Source organism: Diabrotica virgifera, chromosome 7, assembly GCF_917563875.1.
Source record: "Diabrotica virgifera virgifera chromosome 7, PGI_DIABVI_V3a".
Taxonomy (NCBI): Eukaryota; Metazoa; Arthropoda; class Insecta; order Coleoptera; family Chrysomelidae; genus Diabrotica; species Diabrotica virgifera.
In genome coordinates, this window is record NC_065449.1 from 57,199,032 (window position 1) to 57,226,202 (window position 27,171).

General features: G+C 33.1%; 1 protein-coding gene across 1 annotated transcript in view; it reads right to left on the reverse strand.

Annotated features, from left to right (window-relative positions):
* Positions 1-1,051: 1,051 nt before the first annotated feature.
* The window catches only part of LOC114330863 (venom acid phosphatase Acph-1), a 55,119-nt gene continuing 28,999 nt past the window's right edge, over positions 1,052-27,171 (reverse strand). The window contains exons 5-8 of the mRNA XM_028280285.2: positions 20,089-20,212; positions 19,685-19,893; positions 15,695-15,833; positions 1,052-1,279 (exon numbers count right to left, since the gene is read on the reverse strand). Of these exons, the coding sequence (XP_028136086.2) occupies positions 1,191-1,279; positions 15,695-15,833; positions 19,685-19,893; positions 20,089-20,212 (561 nt within the window). The 3' untranslated portion in view covers positions 1,052-1,190. The remainder of the gene's footprint in view (positions 1,280-15,694; positions 15,834-19,684; positions 19,894-20,088; positions 20,213-27,171) is intronic.

Below are 27,171 nucleotides of genomic sequence, written 5' to 3' on the forward strand. Positions count from 1 at the left end.
TATAAATGAGTCAGATTAAATAAATTATTAGAAGAATTTTTTACTAAGCAACAACATTTTTGTTTATTTAGTATTATTTTGTATTTTGACAACGACACCCGACTTGGGCGTCGAAACGTTAATAAAATCATTTTTAGGTAAAATTGTGGCTTATTTTCCATGTGAATATACTTGATTGTTAATGATGATTCCATTGACTCTGGCATCTTCAGGGCGATCCTCAAGAGAAGCTCTGATGATATGTTCGGCATCGACATTAAATAGTAGAGAAGACAGAATGCAAAGAAGAAGTGCGCCACGTTAGAAAGAAAAATAACAATAAATTCTAGATATTAATGTAGAAGGTGTATTCAGAGATAGTTATCCATTGTACATGCTAATCATAACTCAACTTCAAATGAATTCATTTTGACTCGATATTTAAACCACACCCGGAAATATTTGTATCTATGCATAAGCTTTAAACGCATGGCATTAACTAGGTTAATATAAATATAAATACAATAGTAATGACAGGGCAAAGAAATGACATTATTAACAACAAATTAACCAATCTCCGGGATCTTCCCAAATAACTACGAAATAGCCGCCATTAAACTACAACAACTGTAATATTTCGTTCTATTAAATGCTTGATAATTATGTTATTCAACTGGGCGTACCGAACCTATCAACTTCAAAGATAAGCAGATGTTATTTTCGGATACATAACTCTAGAATGAGAGCCAAATGTTCGTTATGCTCAATGTAATTTGTTTTTTATTGGGCGTGAAAATTGTAATTGAAAATTTTTAAAATTAGGCAGTAAACTAACAAATCTGAATTATTTTATAGGCTGGCACGTACAATCCAATTTACTGCTGTGATGGAGCGAAATATCGGAAATTATATTATGACCATTCTATTTATTTTATTGCTAAATACTCTGGACAGATTGGGAAAAAAGAAGGAAAAGTTATTTAATAGTTAATCCGGGTTCCCCCAACAAAATCTTTATTTTCAACTAAAATTTTAGGGAACTAATTATTTGTCAATAATTAAAAAACTTGAAGACACAAAGCTTTTTTGTAGTATATTTTATATTTTCAGAAGCCGGCAAAAATAGCACGGTTGCACAATCTGGGATACCTGTGGAAAAAATTGTTGTCCTCTTTTGAACTTTTGTTTCAGAACCTCTTGCACTGTTTTATTTAAATATAAATACGTTTATAAAAAAATATAAATAAAAAACAAAAAACTATATAATTAACTTGAGAGAACATCTGGGAACCACTGGATGCTGTAACAAATAAACAAGGTGATTAGATATCCTTTCATAAAGGCACGTATCCACTACGTTGGCCCTTCGCGCTCCCTGCAACTGATCCAATCGATACGACAGGCCTCTACATATAAACCGCCACCGATTAGAAGCGCGCACTGTAGCACGGTCCGGGAGCGCCAAAGTATCCACTATGTAGAGCAGTTGCAGGAGCGCGGAAAGCTAACATAATGGATAAGTGCCTTAAGGTTTTTTAATTTATGTTTATTATTTAAGAGGAAACAGTAGCGATCAACAGGTAGCGAAAACGCGTTCCAAGATTGCGGTTGTAATTTTGAATATTTTTTCGAGATATTTGGCACACGTATTCGTAATATAATAAAGAATGGCGGTATAGAGCCCAATTTGAAAAATATGTTAATATGTGGAAATTACTCTGTAATTAAATACAATATTAAAAAAACGAGCCTGTACCGCCATTAAGAAGAACAAAAAAATACACTTTCTTCAAATAAACTTTTTTATCCGATGCCTAGATTTTGTGTCATTTTGGAACTACTAAAATTTTTCATTTCATTAGTAGTTCCAAAATGACACAAAGTCTGGGCATCGGATAAAAAAGTTTATTTGAAGAAAGTGTATTTTTTTGTTCTTCTTAATGGCGGTACAGGCTCGTTTTTTAATATTGTATTTAATTACAGAGTAATTTTCACATATTAATATATTTTTCAAATTGGGCTCTGTACCGCCATTCTTTATTATATTACGAATACGTGTGCCAAATATCTCGAAAAAATATTCAAAATTACAGCCGCAATTTTGAAACGCGTTTTTGCTACCTGTTGATCGCTACTGTATCACCTTAAATCGGTAATATTTACCGGGTCGGTAAAAATACCGACCCGGTTTACCGGTGGGTAGGAGGGAAATAAAATACATCTCGTGGACCAACAGGTAATTCTCCGAATGATTGCCGGAATAAGTAGTAATCCCCCTCTTACTGGCCAACTACCTTGGGCGGATGAGTTAGAAAGTGGCAGGGCACCCTTTTGTCTTGACGTTGAGAAATCGGCTCCAAAGGCGGAGGAACCAAAATAATGGTCAACGGCAGAAGGATGTAGAGGGCAAGAGGAAACCACTAGATAGATTAAAGATCCTTATGGATATTCCTAGTACAATCATCATGGTGGTAGAAGCCAACACCGGCGATACTGATCATGGTCCTCGGAAGCCAAGATCCGGCAGGGGAGGAAAAGACAAGGCCTCTCAGGTCTTTAATCAGCGAACTCCTTGTCACAAGTGTACAGGCGAGAGAATAAGACTGTCCAACACTAAAATTGGAACTTGGAATGTTTAGAGCATGTTTCAGCCTGGTAAGATGCACAATATAGTTAAAGAGATGAATAGGTTGAATATTGATGTACTGGGTATCAATGAAGCCAGGTAGCCTAACTCAGGTTGCTTCTCAACAGGCAAAGCCACAATATATTATTCCAGTGGAGAGGACACAACCAACATAGACACGGCGTGGCAATAATTGTTAATAAAACATCTAAATAAATAAAATAGAGCAGTGAAAGTCTTTTTCCCCATCTCAGAAACAGTAAGGGTATTACAGTTACAAACATCTGATGCCACGTTGAACTTGATACAAGTATATGCTCCTATGATGAATGGCAATGAAGAAGAACTAGAATTATTTTACCAGCATATCGAAAAAGCACTGAAAAAAGCAAAAACTAATTAAATCATGATATTCCTAGGTGATTTCAATGCCAAGATTGGAAAGGGGCAAGGCGGAAAGGGTGTAGGAAACTATGGTCTGGTAATTCGCAATGAGAGAGGGGACCGTCTATTACAATTTTGCCAAGAGCAAAACTTCATTAATACCAAACGGAAGACTATAATACATGGCGAAAAGTATTTCCTGTTTTCACCGTGCTTTAAGAAATTTTATAAATGTTCAGTAGTGATTTTAGATAAATGTTATACTGAGGACAGTTTTCATCAAGACAATAAATAAAAATTTTAAAGGGACAGTATCATAAGCCTTCGCCAGATCTATAAATATCGGAGGCGTAGGGAGGTTTCGAGATTTTTGTGTGTAACACTTTTAATAAAAATAGGTAGGTACGTGTTCACAAACACAAAGCCGATATGAAAAGAAAAATTGCCTGAATTTTCCAACAAAATACCCATAATGATGACATGGTCTTTTCCATCTTCTTTTTCTTTTTCTTCTTCTTCTTCTTCTTCTTCTTCCTCTTCTTCTTCTTCTTCTTCTTCTTCTTCTTTTGCCCTCAAATTCGTCCAATTTTGAACATTGGCTTCCCATAGTTTCCTCCATTCGCTTCTGTTTAGTGCTTTCTGTTTTCAGTGCGTTCCTCCTATCTTTTTAATGTCGTATTCCATCTCATCTGGGCTCTCATTCCTGTCCATGGTCTCCATTGTTGGATCGTGGTATTCCACCTATTGTTCGTTTGTCTAGCGTTATGACCTGTGAAGCTCCATTTTAGCCTGGCTATAATGTTGTGTCCTGTTGTTAAAGTGGAGTCAAACAGGGTTGTGTACTATCCCCTACCCCAGAGGTTCTCAATCTTTTTGAGTCATGTAATACCAAATATTTTTTATTATTTTTGGTACCACCTAACTGAAATACCTATCTATCTACACCGAGAGAACAATTTCTTTTCTCCTAACACACTGATTTCTTTAAGCTATCTTTCTTAAAAGTTACCATATCATATTAACTTAAACATACCGCTTCACATATAAAGAAACGAGTTTTTTAAACACAACTCAATAATTTCTTACAGATAATTTCTTCAATACTAAGAAATGCATTAATGGTTACATTTTAATTTTCTTATCCTAAAGGTTTTGTTTCTTAAATTGAAAACTACAAACATTTTGCAGTATAAGAAATATATGTTAAGTTAATCCATATTTATATTTGTGAACAAGAAATTTTCCTGCAATCAAATAAATATTTTAAACCACAAGAAATAATTCTTCAGAAATACTCTCTGTAGTAACTGTGGTTATTAAATAAAAACTTTATCATGAATGCCGAAATGCTACTTGCAAAGAGATTTTCTGCCACAAAAGAATTGCGCAGTAACCATTATTCATTATTTGTCATTTAATCCCAGTGTTTGGCAAGATGGCGTGCATGGCATTAGTTCATTTTCATAGATGGATTTCGGATTTGTTGGTTTTCTTTAAAATCTAAGGGATAGTTCTAAAAGAAACATAATAGTATATTTATATGCATTTTAGAAATCTATAATGACGGACAACTCTGAAAGAAAGGATCTTATTCTAACTGGGAAATAAGCCACAATTTAACTTAAAAAATGATTTTATTGACTTTTCGACTTCCATCTCGGAGAGAATAATATATTATAAAGCTTTAGAACAAGATGGAAAGAAGCTATTAACCAACTAGGGGCTTCCATAAATGGTAGAACTGTGTACAGGTAAGTTCCTTTATAAAAATGTGTATACTTGTGTATAAACTATAATATGTTTCTTGAATGTATAGTCTTCTATACAATCCTACAATTCAACGTTATATCAAACATGGCGTCTGCTTTATTTGTCATAAAGAAATATTAGTTAGTCTAAAAGAAACATCTTAACGGTTAAGAAATGTTATTGTCGAAAACCGCGAATTCGTTAGTATGTATTAAATGACTTAAAATGTAAATTAATAATACTTTCTCGTAACAAAATTTCTTAATGATTAGGTTTGCTGTATCTTTTGGATTATATAAATAAATAAAATTACAATATATGTCTGCTTCAATGTTTTACATTGGTTGTATTTTTCTTCTTGTTTTAGCTAAACAATGTCTATTGTGTGACTTAATATTATACAGATAAATAATTAATATTCCATATACAAAAAGAAAAAAATTAACAAAGATGGTAGGATAAATAAAGCCATGTTTGAACTAAATATGATTGATTATTAGTTGTTGAAATGCCAAGAAATGTTTTTGGATTGTAGACTGTTTTACTGGTACCTACAGTTCGTATACCAAGAAATTAATATTTTTTATGTGGGCCCGTGTATTTGTTTTTTTATTTCCTTTTGTCAAAATAAGTATGTACTTATATCCTTATAAAAAATTTTTTATTAAAATAAGTTTACCCTTTCTACATAACGGTTTTGTTTTATAGGTAATTGCTGATATACAAAGTGCTATTAACAAAAAGAAGGAAAAATTAAGGAAGTTGGATTTGCCTCACCATCCTTTTATTATTGTATAGAAGCCAGTGGTTTAAGAGTGGAGAAATTATTTGTATGTATTAATATCTAACGTTTTATATCCTGTTTTTATTATCTAATAAAGAATAATTTTACCTTAATATAATGATTTATTTCGCCGTATGTAATATCACTTTATTTTTAAGAAATGTAACTTAATTCTAAATATATACTTATATCTGCGAAATATATTTCTTAACATTAAATACATTAATTAATAATGGTAAGATAACAATATTCCTTACTAAGAAATATTATTGCTCAGAAGAAGAGTTTTGTAATGAGTAATGCCAAGAAAGTATATTCTTATGACAAGTATAATTTCTTTCTGACAAATGGGTTTGCAGTTTGCAAGAAAGTGATGAAAATACTTAGCGAAGAAAAATAAAATAAACTACTTAGTTTGAGGACTCAAAGAGGAACCTAGCTTTTGAAGAGTCGATCTGGGCGAAGTTCCTATCGTTGAGATACCAACTAAGATACCGTGAAATAAACAAGAACATGGCGGAAGGTGATAATAAAATAATACAAAGCGAAACAAACAAGAACATGGAGGACAGCGACGACTGTTGGGACGACAGCAAAAGGAAAATAGATCCGGATGATTCGACTCAAAGATAAAAAAATAGAAAACTCTCACAAACACCATCTAAAACAAATAGTAAAGAACAAAAACTAGATCTATTAATAGAGATGGTGTTGGAGCTCAAAAAGCAGAGTGAACCAAACCAGTGAAGATATAAAAATGATAAGAGAAGAAAATAAGATATTGACACAAGAAAATCAAAAATTAAAAGAAGAAAATAAAGATATAAAAGAGAAGCTAGAGGACACAAATGATAGAATTGAATGGCTAGAGAAAGAGAAAAGGAAAAATAATATAGTGATGTCAGGAATTGAAATTGAGACAGAAAATAAAACAGAACTTAAACAATTCGTGGAGAATATGATAAAAAACACTCTACAGATAAATATTAATGTAAAAACAGCTCATAAAATAGGAAGAAAAGTATGCTTAATTGAAATAAATAATGAAGACGAAAAATAACAAATCATGAAAAACAAATACAAATTAAAAGAACTGCAGCAGGAAAAGGTCTACATAAATCATGACACGACAACAAAGGAGCGTGAGAAGAACAAGCAAATAAGAAAAATGGCAAAAGAAGAAGAATTAAAAGGAAATGAAGTGAAAATTGGGTACAATAAAATAACTATAAATGGCGAGATATGGAAATGGAATAAGACTATGAAAAACTAGAAGTAATAAATCCAAAAAACGAATAGCAGAAATTGAAAGCGACATGAAAACAAACACAACGAACCTGGCAAATAAAATGGACACGAATAAAAATATATATGAAGCTACAAATATAGAGAGGAACAAAAATGGTGAGATATATAAAAATACGGAACATAAGAATAATGAAAAGGAAATCATAAAAATGGCTACATGGAACGTGCGAGGTATTAACGGTAAGGAAGAGGAAATAATTGAAGAGATGAAACTACAAAATATAGACTACTTGGGAGTAACTGAAATAAAAAAGAAAGGTAGAGGAATAGTAGATCTAAATGAGGATTACCGCTTATATTGGTCAGGAGTTGACTTAAAAGAATAGGGCGCGGGAGGTGTAGGCCTAATAGTAAAAACAGAAAAGACAAATAACATAATAGGTGAAAGATATATAAACGAAAGATTATTGGTAGTGGAAGTAAAACTAGAAAATACAAATATAACCAGCATAATCGTAGCATATGGGCCACATGATAATGCCAAAAAAGAGGAAAAAGATGAATTCTTTGAAATATTACAAGCAGAGATGGATAACGAAGGAGAAAACATTATATTAATGGGAGACCTAAATGGTAGAGTGGGAAGAGACAATAATGGGATTGAACGATACTTAGGGCAACATGGAGAAGAAATGAAAAATGATAACGGAAACAGAATCATAGACCTATGTATAGCAAATGATATGGTTATAACGAATTCAAAATTTATGCACAAAGACATACACAAATATACTAGAGAAATCTCATCGAGAAAAGAAAAATCCATAATAGACTATTTCCTAATAAAAAGAAAAGACCTAAAGATGATAAAAGACGTAAAGGTAAAAAGAGGCTGAAATAAGCAGTGACCATTACTTGATTATAATGGAACTAGGGTGCACACACATAACACAACAGAAAAAAGAAAGAAGATAACTAAAGAAGAAATAAAAAGCTACAAATTAAGAGAAATAGATAGTAAAGAGGAATACCAGAAGAAGTTAACCAAACAGTTCGAGACTATAAAGGCAATTAACACAGGAATAGAAAATAAATGAAAGCAATTTAAGGAAATCATATTGAAAACAGCAAAACAAGTATGCGGAACAACTAAAATCACAAACATACATTCGAAGAAAAGTAAATGGTGGACAGCAGAAATACAACGTAAAGTGAAAGAAAAGAAAATACTCGTAGTATGGAAAAAGTATCTAAAAACCAAATCGGAGGACGATTTCGAAAAATACAAAATGGCCAGAAACGATATTAAACAAGAAATTAAAACGGCAAAAAAGAAGTCTTGGGAAGATTTTGGACACAAAATGAATGAAAACTATTTTAATAACCAGAAATTTTTCTATGGTACATTGAAACAGCTAAGACAAAAGAAAACACATAGATTAAGAAACATAAGAGATAAAGAAGGAAATATATTAACTACAGAACGAGAAATAATGCAAAGGTGGAAGCAGTACTTTGAAGAACTAACAGAATGGAAACAATATCAACATGAAAGAGAGGAAGACATGATCTAAAATACAGAGGAAATGCAACAAATAACAAAAGAGGAAATTGCAGAAGCCATTGACAAATTAAAATTGGGAAAAGCTCCAGGCCAAGATGAAATCACAGCGGAAATGCTAAAGTACATGAGTGAAAATTCAAAAGAAAAATTCGGAGAACTTCGATATGAAATAATCACAGCAAAGGAAATACCATCTGACTGGAAAACAGATATAATAGTACCACTGTTTAAGAAAGGAGACGCAAGAAATTGCGAAAATTATAGGGGTATTACATTGACAAGCGTTCCTGCCAAAATATTCAATGGAATAATTGAAAAAAAGCTAAGGGAAAAACTAGAAATAAAATTAGAAGGATCCCAGCATGGCTTCAGAAAAGGAAGGAGTACCCAAGATCTGATATTCATATTGAGACAAATAGGAGAAAAACTATTGATGAAAGGCAAAAAGATGCATATATGCTTTATTGATCTGAAAAAAGCTTTTGATAGAATAAGAAGGGAAGATATATGGAAATGTTTAAAGAAAAATGGAATAGAAAAGGATATGATAGAAATAATTAAAGCCTTATATAAAAATAATAAAATAAAAATAAGGACTCACAATCAAGAATCTGATGAATTCCAGGCAAAGATAGGACTAAAACAAGGCTGCGTACTAAATCCATTACTTTTCTTAATGGTACTAGATGACGCAATAAAGCAATGCAAGGAGAAATCTAAAGACATGATACTGGGAAAATGGAAAATGAACAATGTACAAATACAAGAATTACTATTTGCAGATGATATGGTATTGTTAGCTGACACGGAAAAGAAACTGCAACAAATAATAAACACTTATATAAAAGAACTAAGAAAAATGAACATGGAAATATACACCGATAAAAGTAAAACAATGGTTATGGCAACTACAAAAAAAGTGATAAAAATAAAGGTAGAAGGACAAGTGTTGGAACAAGTAAACAGCTACAACTACTTAGGTACAATTATTGAAGAAGATGGTAAAATAGACAAAGAAATAAACAATAAAATAGGAAAAGCAGGGATAATTTATAATACATTAAGAAATACGTTCTTTGGAAAGAAAGAGGTACCCAAAGAAGTCAAACACAAGTGTACCAAAAAGTGGTTCGACCATCAATCGTCTATGGGAGTGAGTCGTGGACGCTAACAAAGAACAACAAAAGAAAAATCAAAGCTACAGAGATAAGATTCTTGAGAAAAATATAAGCGGTCACACGAAGAGACAAAATAAGAAACGACACAATAACTCAAGCTCTAAAGATAAAACCCATAGAGACAATTATAGGGAAACGACAGTTAGGATGGTTGGGCCACATCCACAGACTAAACGACACAAGAATAACGAAAAAAGTATATGAAGTCAGTGTACAAGGGAAAAATAAAGTAGGTCGCCCAAGAATGAGATGGGAAGAACAAGTTAGACAAGAAGCAGAGAAGAGAGGACTGCCATGGAGTATGGCAAAGTAATTAGCTCAAAATAGAACAGCATGGAAAAGAAGTTTCAAAGAAGCACCACAAGATTAAAACATATGGACAGAAAGATGGGTCAAATAAGTAATTTATATTCATTAAAATTGTATTGTTAAAATAAAAGTATTGTATAATTTTTAAAATGTATTGAAATGTAGATATTGAACTAGTTGTAAACAGCCCAACACCGAAAGGTATGAATGGGCTTAACTGATTAAATAAATAAAGAAAGTGATAGTTCAATCATGTTTAAGATATATTTTTTTAGGTATATTAAAATTTATTTGAAATATTTTAGAAAATTATATCTTACATACAAAGATATATTTCTTAGGCAATATGCCAAGTCGATCTTTCTTAAATATTAATAAAGCTTCTTTATGTCAAAAATTTTTTTCTCGGTGTAGGTGATCTAATTAACCATAATAGTGGTGCTGATTTTGGTTGGTTTTGCGTTTTGTGTACCACCTCAAATATTGATATGTTCCACCAGTGGTACATGTACCACAGATTGAGAACCATAGCCCTAGCCTATTCCTTATTATGATAGATTAGGAGGTAATGAGAAAAGTAATCGACGATCGAACAGGCATCAGGTGGAACCTATTTAAACAGTTAGAAGATCTCGAATTTGCAGATGACATCTGCCTGATAACTGAACACCGAAATCATATGCAAGCCAAAGTTGACAAATTGGCACAGTACTCCGACACGATCGGACTTCGAATAAACACAGAGAAAACTAAACTTCTAAAAAATAATAACCATCCAAATAATAAAATAATGATAAACGGTAAAGAAGTAGAAGAGGTAGACAAGTTCACATAATATCTGGGATCTGTCATGGAAAGGAGCGGGGGGTATAAAAAGGATATACAGACGAGAATAACAAAGGCTCAACACGCATTCAACGCTTTAAATAGAATTTGGCAAACAAATGAAATATCGAAAACAGCAAAAATTAAAATCTTTAATAGACGCATTAAAAGTATACTGTTCTATGGAGCAGAAACATGGAAACAGGACGAAAATAAAAGTAGAAAACTACAAACATTTGTAAACAAATATCTAAGAAAAATCCTGAAAATATACTGGCCAAACAAAATAACTAATATAGAACTATGGGAAAGGACAAAGCAAACTAACATATCTACAACAGTCAAGGAAAAAAAATGGAAATGGATCGGCCACACTTTGAGGAAAGACCAAAGCAGCATAGCAAGACGAGCACTTGAATACCAACCAGAGGGGAAAAGAAAGAGAGGCAGACCAGACAACAGCTGGAAAAGAACAAAAACGAGACAACACGAAAAAATTGGACTAAGATGGGGCGAAGTCAAAAAGAGAGCAAAAGATAGAAGAGAGTGGAGGGAATTAGTTCATAATTAATCCAGAGAATAAAAACGAAAGAAGATGCGGTGTCCCGGCCAGACATCAATTTTACACTTTTGGCCAAGAAACGCATAAGCGCGCAATACTCCACAAGGAGGGATGGAACGAGAGATATGTAGACAGATGACTTTATTAGATATTAAGATCCACTTACAAGGGTATGTGGAGAATAAGATACAACCACGAGTTAAATCAATATTAGAAATATACAGGTCCGTGAACTTAGCCCGAAAAAGTCGGGAAAAAAATGCGATTGGTGCCATTCGTTTGTCCATTGATTGTCCACGTTTGTCCACCATTTTATTTCGTTAGTCCACCCATCAATTCTTTTTTATAAACAAAAATTTTTTTTCGGGCTAACTTCACAAATCCACAAATTTTCGAAAATTTAAAAAAACTCTTGCTATCTTGTTTGTCCATCGTTTGTCCATGTTTGTCCACCACATAATTTTTTTTGTCCACCCTCTGAAACAACCCCCTGTTAATTGTAATTATTTTTTTATTTCTTAATTCGGGCTAACTTCACGTTCTCTTATATGGGCATTTAAACGTTAATTCGGGTGCAGAATCACAACTAAGCGTTTGTCCACCCCTTTGGAGCATTTGTCCAACCCCTTAAAGTGCGAAACAACCCCCCTGTTAATTGTAATTATTTTTTTATTTCTTAATACGGGCTAACTTCACGTCCGTTTAAACGTGTATTTTAAAGTTAAATCGGGTGAAGAATCACAACTACCCTTTTGTCCACCCCTTCGCAGCGTTTGTCCAACCCCTTAAAGTGCGAAATAACCCCCTCGTTAATTGTAATTATTTTTTTATTTCTTTATTCGGGCTAACTTCACGTTCTCTTAAATGGGCATTTAAACGTTAATTCGGGTGCAGAATCACAACTACCCGTTTGTCCACCCCTTCGCAGCGTTTGTCCAACCCCTTAAAGTGCGAAACAACCCCCCTGTTAATTGCAATTATTTTTTTATTTCTTAATTCGGGCTAGCTTCAGGTTCCCTTAACTGGGCATTTAAGCGTTAATTCGGGTGCAGAATCACAACTACTCGTTTGTCCACCCCTTCGCAGCGTTTTTCCAACCCCTTAAAGTGCGAAACAACCCCCCTGTTAATTGTAATTATTTTTTATTTCTTAATTCGGGCTAACTTCACGTCCGTTTAAACGCGTATTTTAAAGTTATTTCGGGTGCAGAATCACAACTACCCGTTTGTCCACCCCTTCGCAGCGTTTGTCCAACCCCTTAAAGTGCGAAACAACCCCCCTGTTAATTGCAATTATTTTTTTATTTCTTAATTCGGGCTAGCTTCAGGTTCCCTTAACTGGGCATTTAAGCGTTAATTCGGGTGCAGAATCACAACTACTCGTTTGTCCACCCCTTCGCAGCGTTTGTCCAACCCCTTAAAGTGCGAAACAACCCCCTCGTTAATTGTAATTATTTTTTTATTTCTTTATTCGGGCTAACTTCACGTTCTCTTAAATGGACATTTAAACGTTAATTCGGGTGCAGAATCACAACTACCCGTTTGTCCACCCCTTCGCAGCGTTTGTCCAACCCCTTAAAGTGTGAAACAACCCCCCCTGTTAATTGTAATTATTTTTTTATTTCTTAATTCGGGCTAGCTTAACGTTCCCTTAAATGGGCATTTAAACGTTAATTCGGGTGCAGAATCACAACTACCCGTTTGTCCACCCCTTCGCAGCGTTTGTCCAACCCCTTAAAGTGCGAAACAACCCCCCTGTTAATTGTAATTATTTTTTTATTTCTCAATTCGGGCTAGCTTAACGTTCCCTTAAATGGGCATTTAAACGTTAATTCGGGTGCAGAATCACAACTACCCATTTGTCCACCCCTTTGCAGCGTTTGTCCAACCCCTTAAAGTGCGGAACAACCCCCCTGTCAATTGTAATTATTTTTTTATTTCTTAATTCGGGCTAGCTTAACGTTCCCTTAAATGGGCATTTAAACGTTAATTCGGGTGCAGAATCACAACTACCCGTTTGTCCACACCTTCGCAGCGTTTGTCCAACCCCTTAAAGTGCAAAACAACCCTCTCGTTAATTGTAATTATTTTTTTATTTCTTTATTCGGGCTAACTTCACGTTCTCTTAAATGGGCATTTAAACGTTAATTCGGGTGCAGAATCACAACTACCCGTTTGTCCACCCCTTCGCAACGTTTGTCCAACCCCTTAAAGTGCGAAACAACCCCCCCGTTAATTGTAATTATTTTTTTATTTCTTAATTCGGGCTAACTTCATGTCCGTTTAAACGCATATTTTAAACTTAATTCGGGTGAAGAATCACAACTACCCGTTTGTCCACCCCTTCGCAGCGTTTGTCCAGCCCCTTAAAGTGCGAAACAACCCCATAGTTAATTGTAATTATTTTTTCATTTCTTTATTCGGGCTAACTTCACGTTCTTTTAAATGGACATTTAAACGTTAATTCGGATGCAGAATCACAACTACCCCTTCGCAGCGTTTGTCCAACCCCTTAAAGTGCGAAACAACCCCCCTGTTAATTGTAATTATTTTTTTATTTGTTAATTCGGGCTAGCTTCACGTTCCCTTAAATAAGCATTTAAAAGCTAGCACGAATTAAGAAATAAAAAAATAATTGCAATTGACGAGGGGGTTGTTTCGCACTTTAAGGGGTTGGACAAACGCTGCGAAGGAGTGGACAAACGGATATTTGTGATTCTGCACCCGAATTAACGTTTAAATACCTATATAAGAGAACTTGAAGTTAGCCCGAATTAAGAATTAAAAAAATAATTACAATTAACGAGGGGGTTGTTTCGCACTTTAAGGGGCTGGACAAACGCTGCGAAGGGGTGGACAAACGGGTAGTTGTGATTCTTCACCCGAATTAACTTTAAAATACACGTTTAAACGGACGGGAAGTTAGCCTGAATTAAGAAATAAAAAAATAATTACAATTAACAGGGGGGTTGTTTCGCACTTTAAGGGGTTGGACAAACGCTGCAAAGGGGTGGACAAACGCTTAGTTGTGATTCTGCACCCGAATTAACGTTTAAATGCTCATTTAAGAGAACGTGAAGTTAGCCCGAATGAAGAAATAAAAAAATAATTACAAGTGACGAGGGGGTTGTTTCGCACTTTAAGGGGCTGGACAAACGCTGCGAAGGGGTGGACAAACGGGTAGTTGTGATTTTTCACCCGATTTAACTTTAAAATACACGTTTAAATGGACGTGAAGTTAGACCGAATTAAGAAATAAAAAAATAATTACAATTAACGAGGGGGTTGTTTCGCACTTTAAGAGGCTGGACAAACGCTGCGAAGGGGTGGACAAACGGGTAGTTGTGATTTTTCACCCGATTTAACTTTAAAATGCACGTTTAAACGAACGTGAAGTTAGCCCGAATTAAGAAATAAAAAAATAAATACAATTAACAGGGGGGTTGTTTCGCACTTTAAGGGATTGGACAAATGCTGCAAAGGGGCGGACAAACGCTTAGTTGTGATTCTGCACCCGAATTAACGTTTAAATGCCCATTTAAGAGAACGTGAAGTTAGCCCGAATTAAGAAATAAAAAAATAATTACAATTAACAGGGGGTTGTTTCAGAGGGTGGACAAAAAAAATTATGTGGTGGACAAACATGGACAAACGATGGACAAACAATATAGCAAGAGTTTTTTTAAATTTTCGAAAATTTGTGGATTTGTGAAGTTAGCCCGAAAAAAAATTTTTGTTTATAAAAAAGAATTGATGGGTGGACTAACGAAATAAAATGGTGGACAAACGTGGACAATCAATGGACAAACGAATGGCATCAATCGCATTTTTTTTCCCGACTTTTTCGGGCTAACTTCACGGAGCTGAAATATACCTCTTTAGAAAATTATGCAAACGTACAAAGATTGCGCTGAGCAGGTGACTTTTTAAGAACGAATAATAACAGAACTCGTAGTAGAACGATTAGAAGTGCTATGGTGCGAAAGTGAGAACGAATGCGAGAGATATTATATTGAGGATGTATAACCACAGTATAAAGAGGGACAGTAGAACCACTCTCCGAAAAATTGGAAGTAAAATCTGTAGTCGCGCATGGCGACCGCGCAATGTTGGCAGTCGCTTTTGCCCCACTCTCGCATTGCTAGTCGCATAGAAACGTACGCATTTTAACAAGGTAAACCCGCATCCACCACTGGTGAATTACCAATTGCGTACTGTCGGTATTACTTCCTGAGATCAAAGCGCCGACAGAAGAGTGATTTTACTGTGGAACCTCTATTTACTGTGGTATAACTCTGTAGGCGAGCAGTCGGGAAAAGGGATGCTTACAGATTGACACTGGGGGAGACCAGGGCCCGACCTGGGCTGTAGCGCCATTGGAGTGAGAAAGATATATTCTGTGAAAATGGCAAAAGCATCCAATAAAAAATATCAAATTTCACAACCCATTTTAAAGGAAATTTTTTTTAAGAAATATTAAAACTTACTTTTATTTCCTCTGCAGAATGATATATCTTCTGGAATATTTTCGTGTACTAAACTTTTAAATTTTTCTAAGGGACAAAAGCTGTCGCAATTTGGTATTGTTAACAAATTTGGTTCATTATCATCGTTCTTAAGATAAATCTAAAAACAAAAAATAATTTAAGTATATTTAAGGTAGTATTTCCATTAAAATTCTTGAGAACACAAGACATTTTGATAATCTAAACTAATTGTTAAGGCAAAAAAGGGTAAATACCATATTTTACCCCAAGATCCCACTACACAAGGAGTTACTTAGAAACTAAAAGAAAAAAATTTACACGGGACAGAATATACGCCACAAAACTCATATAGCAAACTAGCATAATATTGTTTTCACCCATTCACATTTCAAGTAGCTGATAAAAAATATACCTAATAATTAATTAATTTTTTTCATTATTCGTTTTCTAGGAATTTAAACAGCACAAATATTTTCGGTATATAGAATAGTAAGACTATTAAGTCTGTATTGTTTTTCCTGAAAGTGCTATGAGGTCACTTGGTTAAACAAAATTTGCCGAAATATAATGTTTAAAAGTATGATATTCAGACAAAAGAACAGATAATGCCGGATACCCTAACAAAATACCGAAATATTATTTAATAACGATATACACTTCTCCAAAAAATTTACGCACCACCTTATAAACGGGTCATTGTTAATGTCTCAAATTTGCTAAACCTGTTGTCCGATTTAAGTGATTTTTTAATATGTTGGCTTATTTTTATAAATATCGCTGTATTGTTGCTAGACAAATCAATTATTGTCATTGTACACCGGGTGTAGGTACCAATCAAACTGTGTTTTTTCTCAGAGCTAGCATCACTCTGTGGAATATTCTAGCATTTATAAAATACTGAAATTTAAACGATAGCCTCATATTTTCTTTACATTATATTTCTTTATTCATTCGCTTAAATTGGATAGTAAAATAAATAAATTTCTAATAAACTTTAGTTAGTTAGAACATAGGCACGGATCACTTAGATCGTGGGTTCAAACCCCACCCGGTGTCAAATGTCTAGATCAGTAATTCTCAGTCTTTTTGAGTCATGTGCCACAAAATACTTTTTATTATTTTTGTTACCACCTAACTGAAATAGTATAGTATGGGTAATCTAAATACCTATAATAATTGTGGTGCTGATTTTGGCTGTTTTTGCGTTTTGTGTGCCACCGCAAATAATGATGGTGAAATATGGTATTTATAAAAATATACCAGAGAGAGAGAGAGAGAGAATGGGTGAAAACAATAGACAGAACACACAGAATGAAATAGTATTACCGAGGGACAAAAGTCCCCGAAAACTTCCATACTTCCATAATGTTTACTTTAATAAGTTACAGGTGTGAAAAAAATGAAAATTTAGTGTGATTTTAATTTTAAATATTTGATCCAAAAGAAACTTTTTGTTTATTCTAAGGGACTTTCGGCCCTCGGTAATAATGTAATCTTTCATTGTGCGTTTAAATTTTTCAAAAATATTTATTAGTTTCGAAAAATATTTATTAGTCTCAGGATTCGAAAAAAATGGATGCATTTAAATAACTTTGTTCCAAGATTTTGCACCTACCCTCTTAATAAGGTTTATCGTCTTTTCGGCCATGATCCATGTTTCTACGCCATATTTAGATTTTATCCAAAAAGGTAATGTTTTAATTATTAATTAATCCTGGACAAAATTATATCGTGCACCCCTTGTTTTTTATAATTCTTAACATACTAAATATTTACATATCGTTGGGCCAACGTGTGCAGAACCACTTGGCATAAATTTGGGATTGGCGGTCAGCGTTGTTCTACAAACCGAATGTTGTCGGTTTTTCTTGGACATATGAAATGATTTTTGTACGATCTGCCAAACAACAGTTGGTCACGGTTGGTGATTAACATGTTGGTCGTTGTGTTATTTGTTTTCTCACGTACTGTTTTAATATTTTATATAGGTAGCAAAACTCTGAAAGCCTAATTAGGGCAGTCAATGAGAGGAAGAACAGGTTATTACCTCCAAATTCTATCCTACTGCATGGATTTTAATGAAATTTTAGGAATAGCCTGAAAATATCTCCTTATTCAAAGTCTACCCTATGCCGATGTGTGTTTTTGTCTTGGGGGCGGTTCCCACCCCTTCTCGGGGTGGAAAATTTTTTGGTTAAACAACTACAAAAGTTGCTAGAGAACTTAATTCTAAGCAAAAACTGTTCTATAATTTTTTTTCGAAAACTCAATACTTTTTGAGTTATTCGTGGTTGAAAATTGGCCATTTTCATTGAAATATAACACCTTTTCAAACGGTTTTTTGCGAATACTTTAAAAACAATGCATCTAGCTAAAAGAATTATATAAAACATTTTTGTAGCTCATAAAAAATCAAAGAGATTTGTTCCTTCTTCAATCTTCTAGTTATAACACAAAAAGAGATATGGTAGGTAAAAAAGTTTATTTTTTTGGTGCATGCTCAAATCAGTGTATTCAACTTGAAATAACAGAGAAACGGTCGATTTTAGGTGTATACCAATACCTTTTATTGTGCTTGAAAAGTCCTTTCAAATATGTAATATTAAATGTCGATTACTTTCAAACTAAGCGAGATATGCTGCAAAAAATTGATGACTAACGAATTTTAAGAAAAAAATTGAGAAATATATTTAACCCCTCATCCACAAGAATTTAAATGCATCGTTTTCCTTCTACAATACATTTTACTACAGTGTTATTTTTATGTTCAAAAAGTTGAGCGGGTTTAAAATGAATGGTTTTTAAAAAAAAATAAGATCAACTTATAGAGGGCATATTTAAATTTTCTTAAAAATCTTCCTTTTTCTCCATGTAACTTGAAAATGATAAGAGATACTTTTATAAAAATAAAATCAAAATGTTTATCTACGCGAAACCTACATTTTTGTATGGCATATTTTTTGGCATCTCTTATCATTTTCGAGTTACATGGAGAAATAGGAAGATTTTTAAGAAAATTTAAAAATGGGCTCAATAATTTGATCTTATTTTTTTCAAAAACCATTCATTTTAAACCCGCCCAACTTTTTGAACATAAAAAGAACACTATAGTAAAATGTATTGTAGAAGGAAAACCATGCATTTAAATTCTTGTGGATGAGGGGTTAAATATACTTCTCATTTTTTTCTTAAAATACGTTAGTCATCATAGTTTGAATGTAATCGACATTTAATATTGCTTAATTTATAGGTATTTTCAAGCACAACAAAAGTTATTGGCAGCATTATACACCTAAAATCGACTGTTTCTCTGTTATTTCAAGTTAAATACACTGATTTGAGCATGCACCAAGAAAACAAGTTTTTTCACTTACCATCTCTTTTTGTGTTATAACTAGAAGATTTATAAAGGAAAGAATCTCTTTGTTATTTTATCAGCTACAAAAATGTTTTATATAGTTTTTTTAGTTAGATGCATAGTTTTTAAGGTATTCTCGAAAAACCGTTTGAAAAGGTGTTCTGTTTCAATGAAAATGGCCAATTTTCAACCAGGAATAACTCAAAAAGTATTGAGTTTTCGAAAAAAAATTATAGAACAGTTTTTGCTTAGTATTAGGTTCTCTAGCAACTTCCGTAGTTATTTAAGCCAAAAATTTTCCACCCACGAGAAGGGGTGGGAACCGCCCCCAAGACAAAAGCACACATCGGCATAGGGTAGACTTTGTTTCTTGGGCTATTCCCTACTTACTGTGAAAATATCACGTAAATCGATATAGTAGGATGGAATTCGGAGCCACATACCCTCATTGACTGCCCTAAATTCAGACTGAGGAACACCACCAACGTGTAATCACAATCACTGTTCGTACTTGGCCAAACTTATTGGCCCAACTCATTGGCCAATGGTAGGTCCAACGTGTACTGGAGCCATAAAATGTGAAGACAAACCAATTCAAATAGATTTTTTATAAATATTTCTATTATACTAACCTTAAATCCGTAAGTAGAGTTTATTTTATGAAGCTCAAGTGCAACAAAACTTCCATAATTTGGAAACATATCATGTTTCAAAAGATTCATAACACGTAGAAGGCAAACGATATTATTTTCATGGCCGGACCATATAAACATTTTTTTGGCTGGAAATTTATCCTCAATTTTTGACTGAGTGTCATCAAGAATATGTTTTAATAGATATCCTAAAAAAATAAATATAAGTACATACCTAATGAAATTAGGCAGGACGTTTCAAGTAAACTTGAAATTTAAAAAAGGCTCAACCAAAGATAAATTTTTTAAATAAATATGTAATTTATATACATATGTAATTTAAAACAAAATTAATTTCTGTAAAAATACATGTAACTAATGCATTATTTTTATTTTATTTTTACCTCCACACATTTGTCGTAGTGTTGTTGATCCTGTAATCATAGCATAGTAATCCAGTGTCAGATTCGTTAATGGGTATGGATAAACCTCATTTGCCCAATCTGGTAGGGTGTAATTAAGTTCAGTCTGAAAATAAAGTATAAAGAGAATATAGTAAAATAAAATATACGTAATGAATTTTGGGAAGAGCTATGACCTTGAAAATGTCACAAAGAATATAACTACAGATTATCCCAAACCCTTTTTTCAATGCGTCACAGATTTTCGAATTCTCTCTAACGCATTACAGTTGGAAGTGGCAAAAAAAACGTACCTCTAAGATTATTATACATTGAACTTGGAAAATTATGTATTCTAAATTATAGATATTTAATAGGTTGGCGATTACAGTACTCTAAATAGATAATCAATCAATGAAGCGAATAAAGATAATTTGACACAGAAGTAATCGATAGTGACAGTATTTTCAATATCATACGGTAAAATGACAATTTTAATTAATTGATGGATTCGACCGTTACTTGATGGAAGTTCATTTTATCTCACAATAAAACACTGAAAAACGTTTGTTTTCTATACTTCCACAAAAGTTATTACAACTATGTTATTACTACAGCTGTTTCGGCAAAGTGCCTTTCTCAAGTGATATATTTTACAATGTGTTTGTCTTTTTAAGTCTTTCACTGAAGAGGTTGAGGAGTGGGGAGCTGTTTGTCTCGAGTTGGTCATTCAGAATTATATCTGTATTTTTCAATTTATTAATTTCCATTGATTCTAAAAGTGATAGCTTAAGGCCTTTATTTTGAATATGTAGAATTTGAAACTCTTCATTGAAAGAATGATTATGATCTAGAAGGTGAAGTGCGTATGTAGAAGTGTCTGTTTTTCTATTGTTGAAAGCCCTTTTGTGTTCTGCTATCCGTTTGTCAAAAGTTCTGCCAGTTTGACCGATGTAAGTTTTCGGACAGTCACCACAAGTTAGTTTGTACACACCACTCTGTAGTTGCTTTCTCTTTCGGCTTTTAACAATTTTAATTTCTAGGTTAGTATTTTTCAGCGACGTAAATATAAATATTTTATGTCATCGGTATATTCTGACATTGTATAGTGAAATTTGATTTTATATATTTATTCTTACATTAGAATATTTTAAATATTAATATTCTGACAACTGTCAGATTCAATTAAAATGCCATGTAATGATTTGCGACATTCTTAATTACGAACTGAAAAAAAGGTTTGGGATCCACTGTAAATATCTCCTTTCTTACTCAGACTCTTTAAAGTCATTTACAATATTTTAGAATCGAAAATATTTAGTTATATTATTAAAGTATTGGATTTTGACACAAGCTATGAATTATGCCGATTTGGTACACAAGTTTATGTGAAATTTTTAAAGTCAAGCTCTTACCAAAATCCATTACCTATATTTAATTTAGGTAATTTAACCAGCTATTCTATGCTTTTAACGTTATTTTTGAAGTTATACTTCTTTAGGCACGAGGGTGAATTTTTACATTCCCTGGCGCATGCGCACACCGACAGTATGGTATTAGTCGCTATATCTTTTAATTTATGTAGCGCAAATAAGGTGTGCGTGAAAAGAATATATTATTAGTGTTTTTAGTAAATATATTTATTATCATTTTTATGTCTGTGGATTTGTCTTCTTCCTAATAACTATTATTGAAAATTTTTATTTTCAATTAATGTATCTGTCACCGTGATTGTAATTATGTCAGAGAAATGATCGACTGAATACAAAAACGGTGGTAGCTGATCGGTAAAGCATTCGCCTAGGTATCGAGAGGTCCCCTGTTCAAATCCGGACAAAGTCATATCCTTTTTTTAATTTTTGGTAATCTTTTTGTTCTTTCTAAGATTAGTTTAATATTTAAAAACAATACAAAAAACTGTTTAAAGTAGATATGATATTGATTTCGTTGAAATCATAATATGAAGTTAAGTATCTTAACTTCTTAGGTGCGTACAAAATACATACACATTCTTTTATTTAACAAAAACTTACTCTTCAATAAACCTTCTTACCCAATAAACCTTAATATTTTAATATTTACAAATGATATGGAAATTATTCATCTCATTTATAAATATGTTAAATTATGTAAATACAAGTTGTAAATGTAATATATACCTACTAACTAGGCATAATTTGTTAATGTGGTTTGAAAAAAAAAAATAAGGAAAAAAATATATATAAAAAACACATACCTAGTAAAATAATAAAAAAAATAAAAAAAATAACAAAAAAGTAAAAAAAAATAAAAATGAAAAGAACAATAAAAAAAAGAAAGTAAAAAAAGTGTTTAGCACAAATTAAAATATATATTAAAAAAAACAGTAAAATATTTAAAAAAAAAACAAAATAAAAAAAAAGCAACACAATGTACCTATGTATCTAAAAATAATACTGTAGTATGTACTTATGTTATGAAATAAGAAATGTATGACTATGAATCTGCAATCAGTCACAAACAAGTCTGGCTAATTGGCTCTGCCAAAGCCATTTTTCAAAAAAAAACTTACTCTTCCTGGAATTTATATACTGACTTACATATTTTCGAAAAATATTATTCAAATTAGCTTGCATAAGCTAATACAAAGTATAAACTATAAGTATAAGTAAAGTATAAGTAAATGTAAATCAAATATTTTTTCACGTAAATAGGGTGATCCACGTTTGTGGCAAAGTCCGATATATCTATTATCGCTCCATGCATGACTGATACGACACCTACAAAGGAAGAGTAATTCAAATCTACCAGGCTATAATGCTTGTTTGCAATTGGTCCAACCGCAAACAAGTTTACTCCATTACCTAAATTATGAAATTTTGACACTATTAACGTATGCAATTTTGACTCTATTACTATTTAAAATTCGTGGGTTCATTAATATTATTCGGCGATTTTTTGTGTTTCCTGAGTTATTCCTTTAATTTTTAGATTTTTTAGTCTGCCTTTATTTAACGTTTAACTACACGCGCTGGCGAATTTTGTACGCCAGATACATATAAGAGTTCTACTGCAAATATGTTTAAAAATTTAATTTTTTACTTTGTTTATCTATCTAACCTATCACTGGAATGTGCTTTACAACTGGTTATAGTTTCGTTATAATCGGTGTTCTGGGAAGCTCGTAATTTACAGTTTATTATTTGTTGTTTGCGGTGGTGGACAATATACGCCACAATTATAGTAGAGTCCTTTTCATGAGCAATTTTCAGTGCGTCACAGTTTTTCGATTTCTTTCTAACGCATTAAATTGTATGTGACAGAAAAAAGGCACGTCTGTGATTACAGACATTTATAATATTTATTCTAGTTATTCTAGTTGTCGATAGATGGCGCAATAATCAAAGAAAAAATTATTTACGAATTATATAATATATCTACGAATATATTCTGTACAATTTATAAGACTATACAAATCAATGAAAATACCAATCAATTGCAAATAAAATGTGACAACTGTCAGATTTAACTGAAATGTCATGTTAGAATAAATGTCATAAATGTGTATTATCACGGACTTACCTTTTTTTCTATAATTTGTGACGCACTGAAAAATGCTCATGAAAAGGACTCTAATATAAGTAGTAATATATAAGTACTTACATCTTTCAATTGTTTTTTAGTCATTATGGCACAAAATATATTTTTCTTTATAAACAATACTTTCTCTCATGTAAAAAATCACATTTAAAAAAATTTTTATTAGTAATTTTATTTATTATGGAATCAGATTCCAGTTATAAATCCCAATTGGCTTACTGAGAAGGAACTCCAAGTATTCGCTGATTCCGAATAAGGTTTATAACAAACAACTAAGTGTATTTAAAAAAACATAAACAAATCCGCTGTTTTTAAGTGTATTTTCTTGTGGCGTATAAAGTACGCCACACGTGTAGTTATGTTATAACTTGATGCGCGGGTAGTTAAAGGTTAAAAATAACTGTCGTTTTTAAAACTGTTATAGCGACGTATTATTTTTATTAGTCTATAATTTGTCAGATACTGATTACTGGATTAATGTCGAAGGCAAACATGGTCAACCAAAAAAAGAAGATGAGTGACATTATTGGTTGTGAATCAGTCTATTGAGTTTATTCCTCCTAGTTTAAATCTTTTCTCTAATTTACATGTAATTATTGCAGATTTATAAAAACTACACTTATTATTTTAGCTATTATTAGCACAATTAAATACGCAACATTTATTTACCATTTTTGATAAACAATTTTATACAAACAATGACAATGACATTACATAGAGAGCTCCAAAATTGTCATATTTCGCCGCTAATCACGCTGGCATCGTTTCAGGGTACCCCCACCATGGACACGCACGAACCGGAGGAGATATCAAAAAAGCAAGCTATTTATTACACAAATAGGAGGTAATACGAATAGCTGTAAGTTTCCACTAATGAAATCACCTATTTTTTGAGGCTACTTTTTATTTGGTTCAGAAACTATATGACTATAAATTATGCAATCAAATATACAGTGATGAGTGCGCTCATAACCTGCAAAATAACGTATAAGGCGGTAAACATAATACTTTGTGAAATAAAAAGAGATGAAACTACACTCACCGGCACAAAATTTCGCCGCTAAAAATATTTGATTACGTTTGACAATTTATAACTTTTTATTTTGTACTCCGATTTTTAAGATTCTAGCATCAGTTTGTAGGTATTATGTATTAATATCGTTTGTTATTATTCCAGTAATAATAGTTATTTATGACATAAGTCTTAAAAGTACACGTTTAAGGCACGCATGTGAAAGTTTGCTGAATGAGCGAAAGCGAGTTCTGCAATTCACATGAGTGCCTTAAAAATGTACTTTTTAACACGCATATCATACAACATTTTTTCTACAAACGTAATTACAGGACAATATTTACAAAAACTTTTACTTGAACTTGACTGACACTCCATTTTTATATTTTTTTGACATTACATCAAAATGGCCTATACGGTCAATACGAACTGCCGTGCCTTAAAAATTTTAAAGCACTAGTGCCTTAAAGTAGCATTTTTAACGCTCGTATGGAGTGCTAAAATTGCATTTTTAATACGGTTGTAGAAAAAAGATTTTTGCTTAAATGGCATTATACGGGAGTGAATGGAAGTGTTGTATTTTCTACTAACTTTAAAAAATTCTGTGGAAAAATGAAAGGGCTGATTTTGTTTCGTATTATATATACTCCTTTCGTATTATCCCGGACGCATCCCTTAGATTTTGTTTGTTAAATTATCCGAATATCTCTTTTCTTGTAAAAGCTGCAAATAAAAACAGTGCTTTGAAGTTTTATTTAATTAGAAATATAAACGCACTAAAATTAACAAAACAAAATTAACAACAAAACAAAACAATTCAATAGAGGGTATGTCCACCTCTCGCAACAACGACTGCTCGCAATCTGTTCCGCATCGAATAAATAAGATGTGTTATTATTGCCTGGGGAACAGGCCGATATTCCTCTGCCAGGGTCATAACTGTACCAAATTTTTTGGAGGCCTAGGATGATGGCGAGTAGCTATTTTCAATCCAACCTCTATTTAAAATATTTATGTTTATGAGTCAATCAGTGTTTTTATTTGGGATGCTCCGGGTTAATGCCTCCGGGATAATACGAAAGGACTATGAAACACAATCGGCTCTTCAATTTTTCCACAAAATTTTTTAGTTAGGAGAAAACACAACGCTTCCACTCAGCCCCGTAAAATGCCTAATCTAAACAAATTTTTTTTGTTGCCGGAATAACAAACGATATCAATACATGTACCTACAAACGGATGCAAGAATATTGAAAATTGGAGTACAACAATAATAAAGTTATAAGTTGGCAAACCAAAAATTTTTAATGACGGAATTTTGTGGTAGTGAGTGTAGTAGAGGTGGAAAATTTAGGGATAGAAACCTATAAATTTACATTATATTGATAGCTTCCCACCTCTGGGAGTATCAGAGGAGTATGTCAATTAAAACTGCCACTGTCACAATGGTAGTTACCAAAATCATCCGATACGTCTAAAGATGGGAAACTATAAATCTAATGTAAAGTAACCCGCACAAACCTTATGTAAATTAGGTCCCAGTGGATTTCGTTCATATTTTGGGAAATACTCTTTGAAGCATCCTGATAAAAAGTTCCCATGGGCACAACTGAATCGTATGAAGGATTTTCAAGATATAGAGGCACAAACTCGGAAAATTATAAGATTTACTGGGTATTCCAATTCCCTGAGTTACTGGTTATCTGGCAACATGTAGAAGTTTGGATCAAGGAAAAGTACTGGTAGTCTAGGATTTTTTCTTGGCTATCCAATGAGGACCTTTATTTTGACCTTGACCTTCAACGGAAGTCATCTCTAGAGTTTCGAGGGTTTTCAGCATTAAATTGATATAAACAGATTACTCATGGGTTTTTGGGATCGCTAAACACGAATATGCCATCAGAATTGACCTCCGGAAGACGTGGTGGCCAGGGCCACTGCAAGGGACGTCATCTTCTAGAGTTTTGATGGTTTTCGGGATTTAATTGATGCAAATGAATTACTGGAGGATTTTTTTGAGGTCGCTAAATACGAATATATTACCAGAACCGACTCCCGAAGCACCTGGTTTCCAAGGTCAATGAAAGGCGCTCCTGGAGTTTCTAGGGTCTTTGTTACTAACGGATGTTAATGCAAACGGATTAGCTATAGGTTTTTGGGGTTGCTGAACACGAATACGTGATCATCACAGTCACAGGAGCACCTGGTGCCTAACACAGGTTATCTTCTGGAGTTAAAAACCTAAGAGTAATTCATTTGATTCTTCCATTTGATTGCTCTGAAACTCCAGAAGATAACTTGTCTTAGGCAGCAGGTGCTCCTGTGTCTGTGCTGATCACGTATTCGTGTTCAGCAACCCCAAAAACCTATAACTAATCCGTTTGCATTAATGTAGTACCAAAGACCCTCGAAATTTCAGGAACCCCTTTCATTGACCTTGGAAACCAGGTGCTCCGGGAGTCGGATCTGGTGGCATATTCGTGTTTAGCGACCTC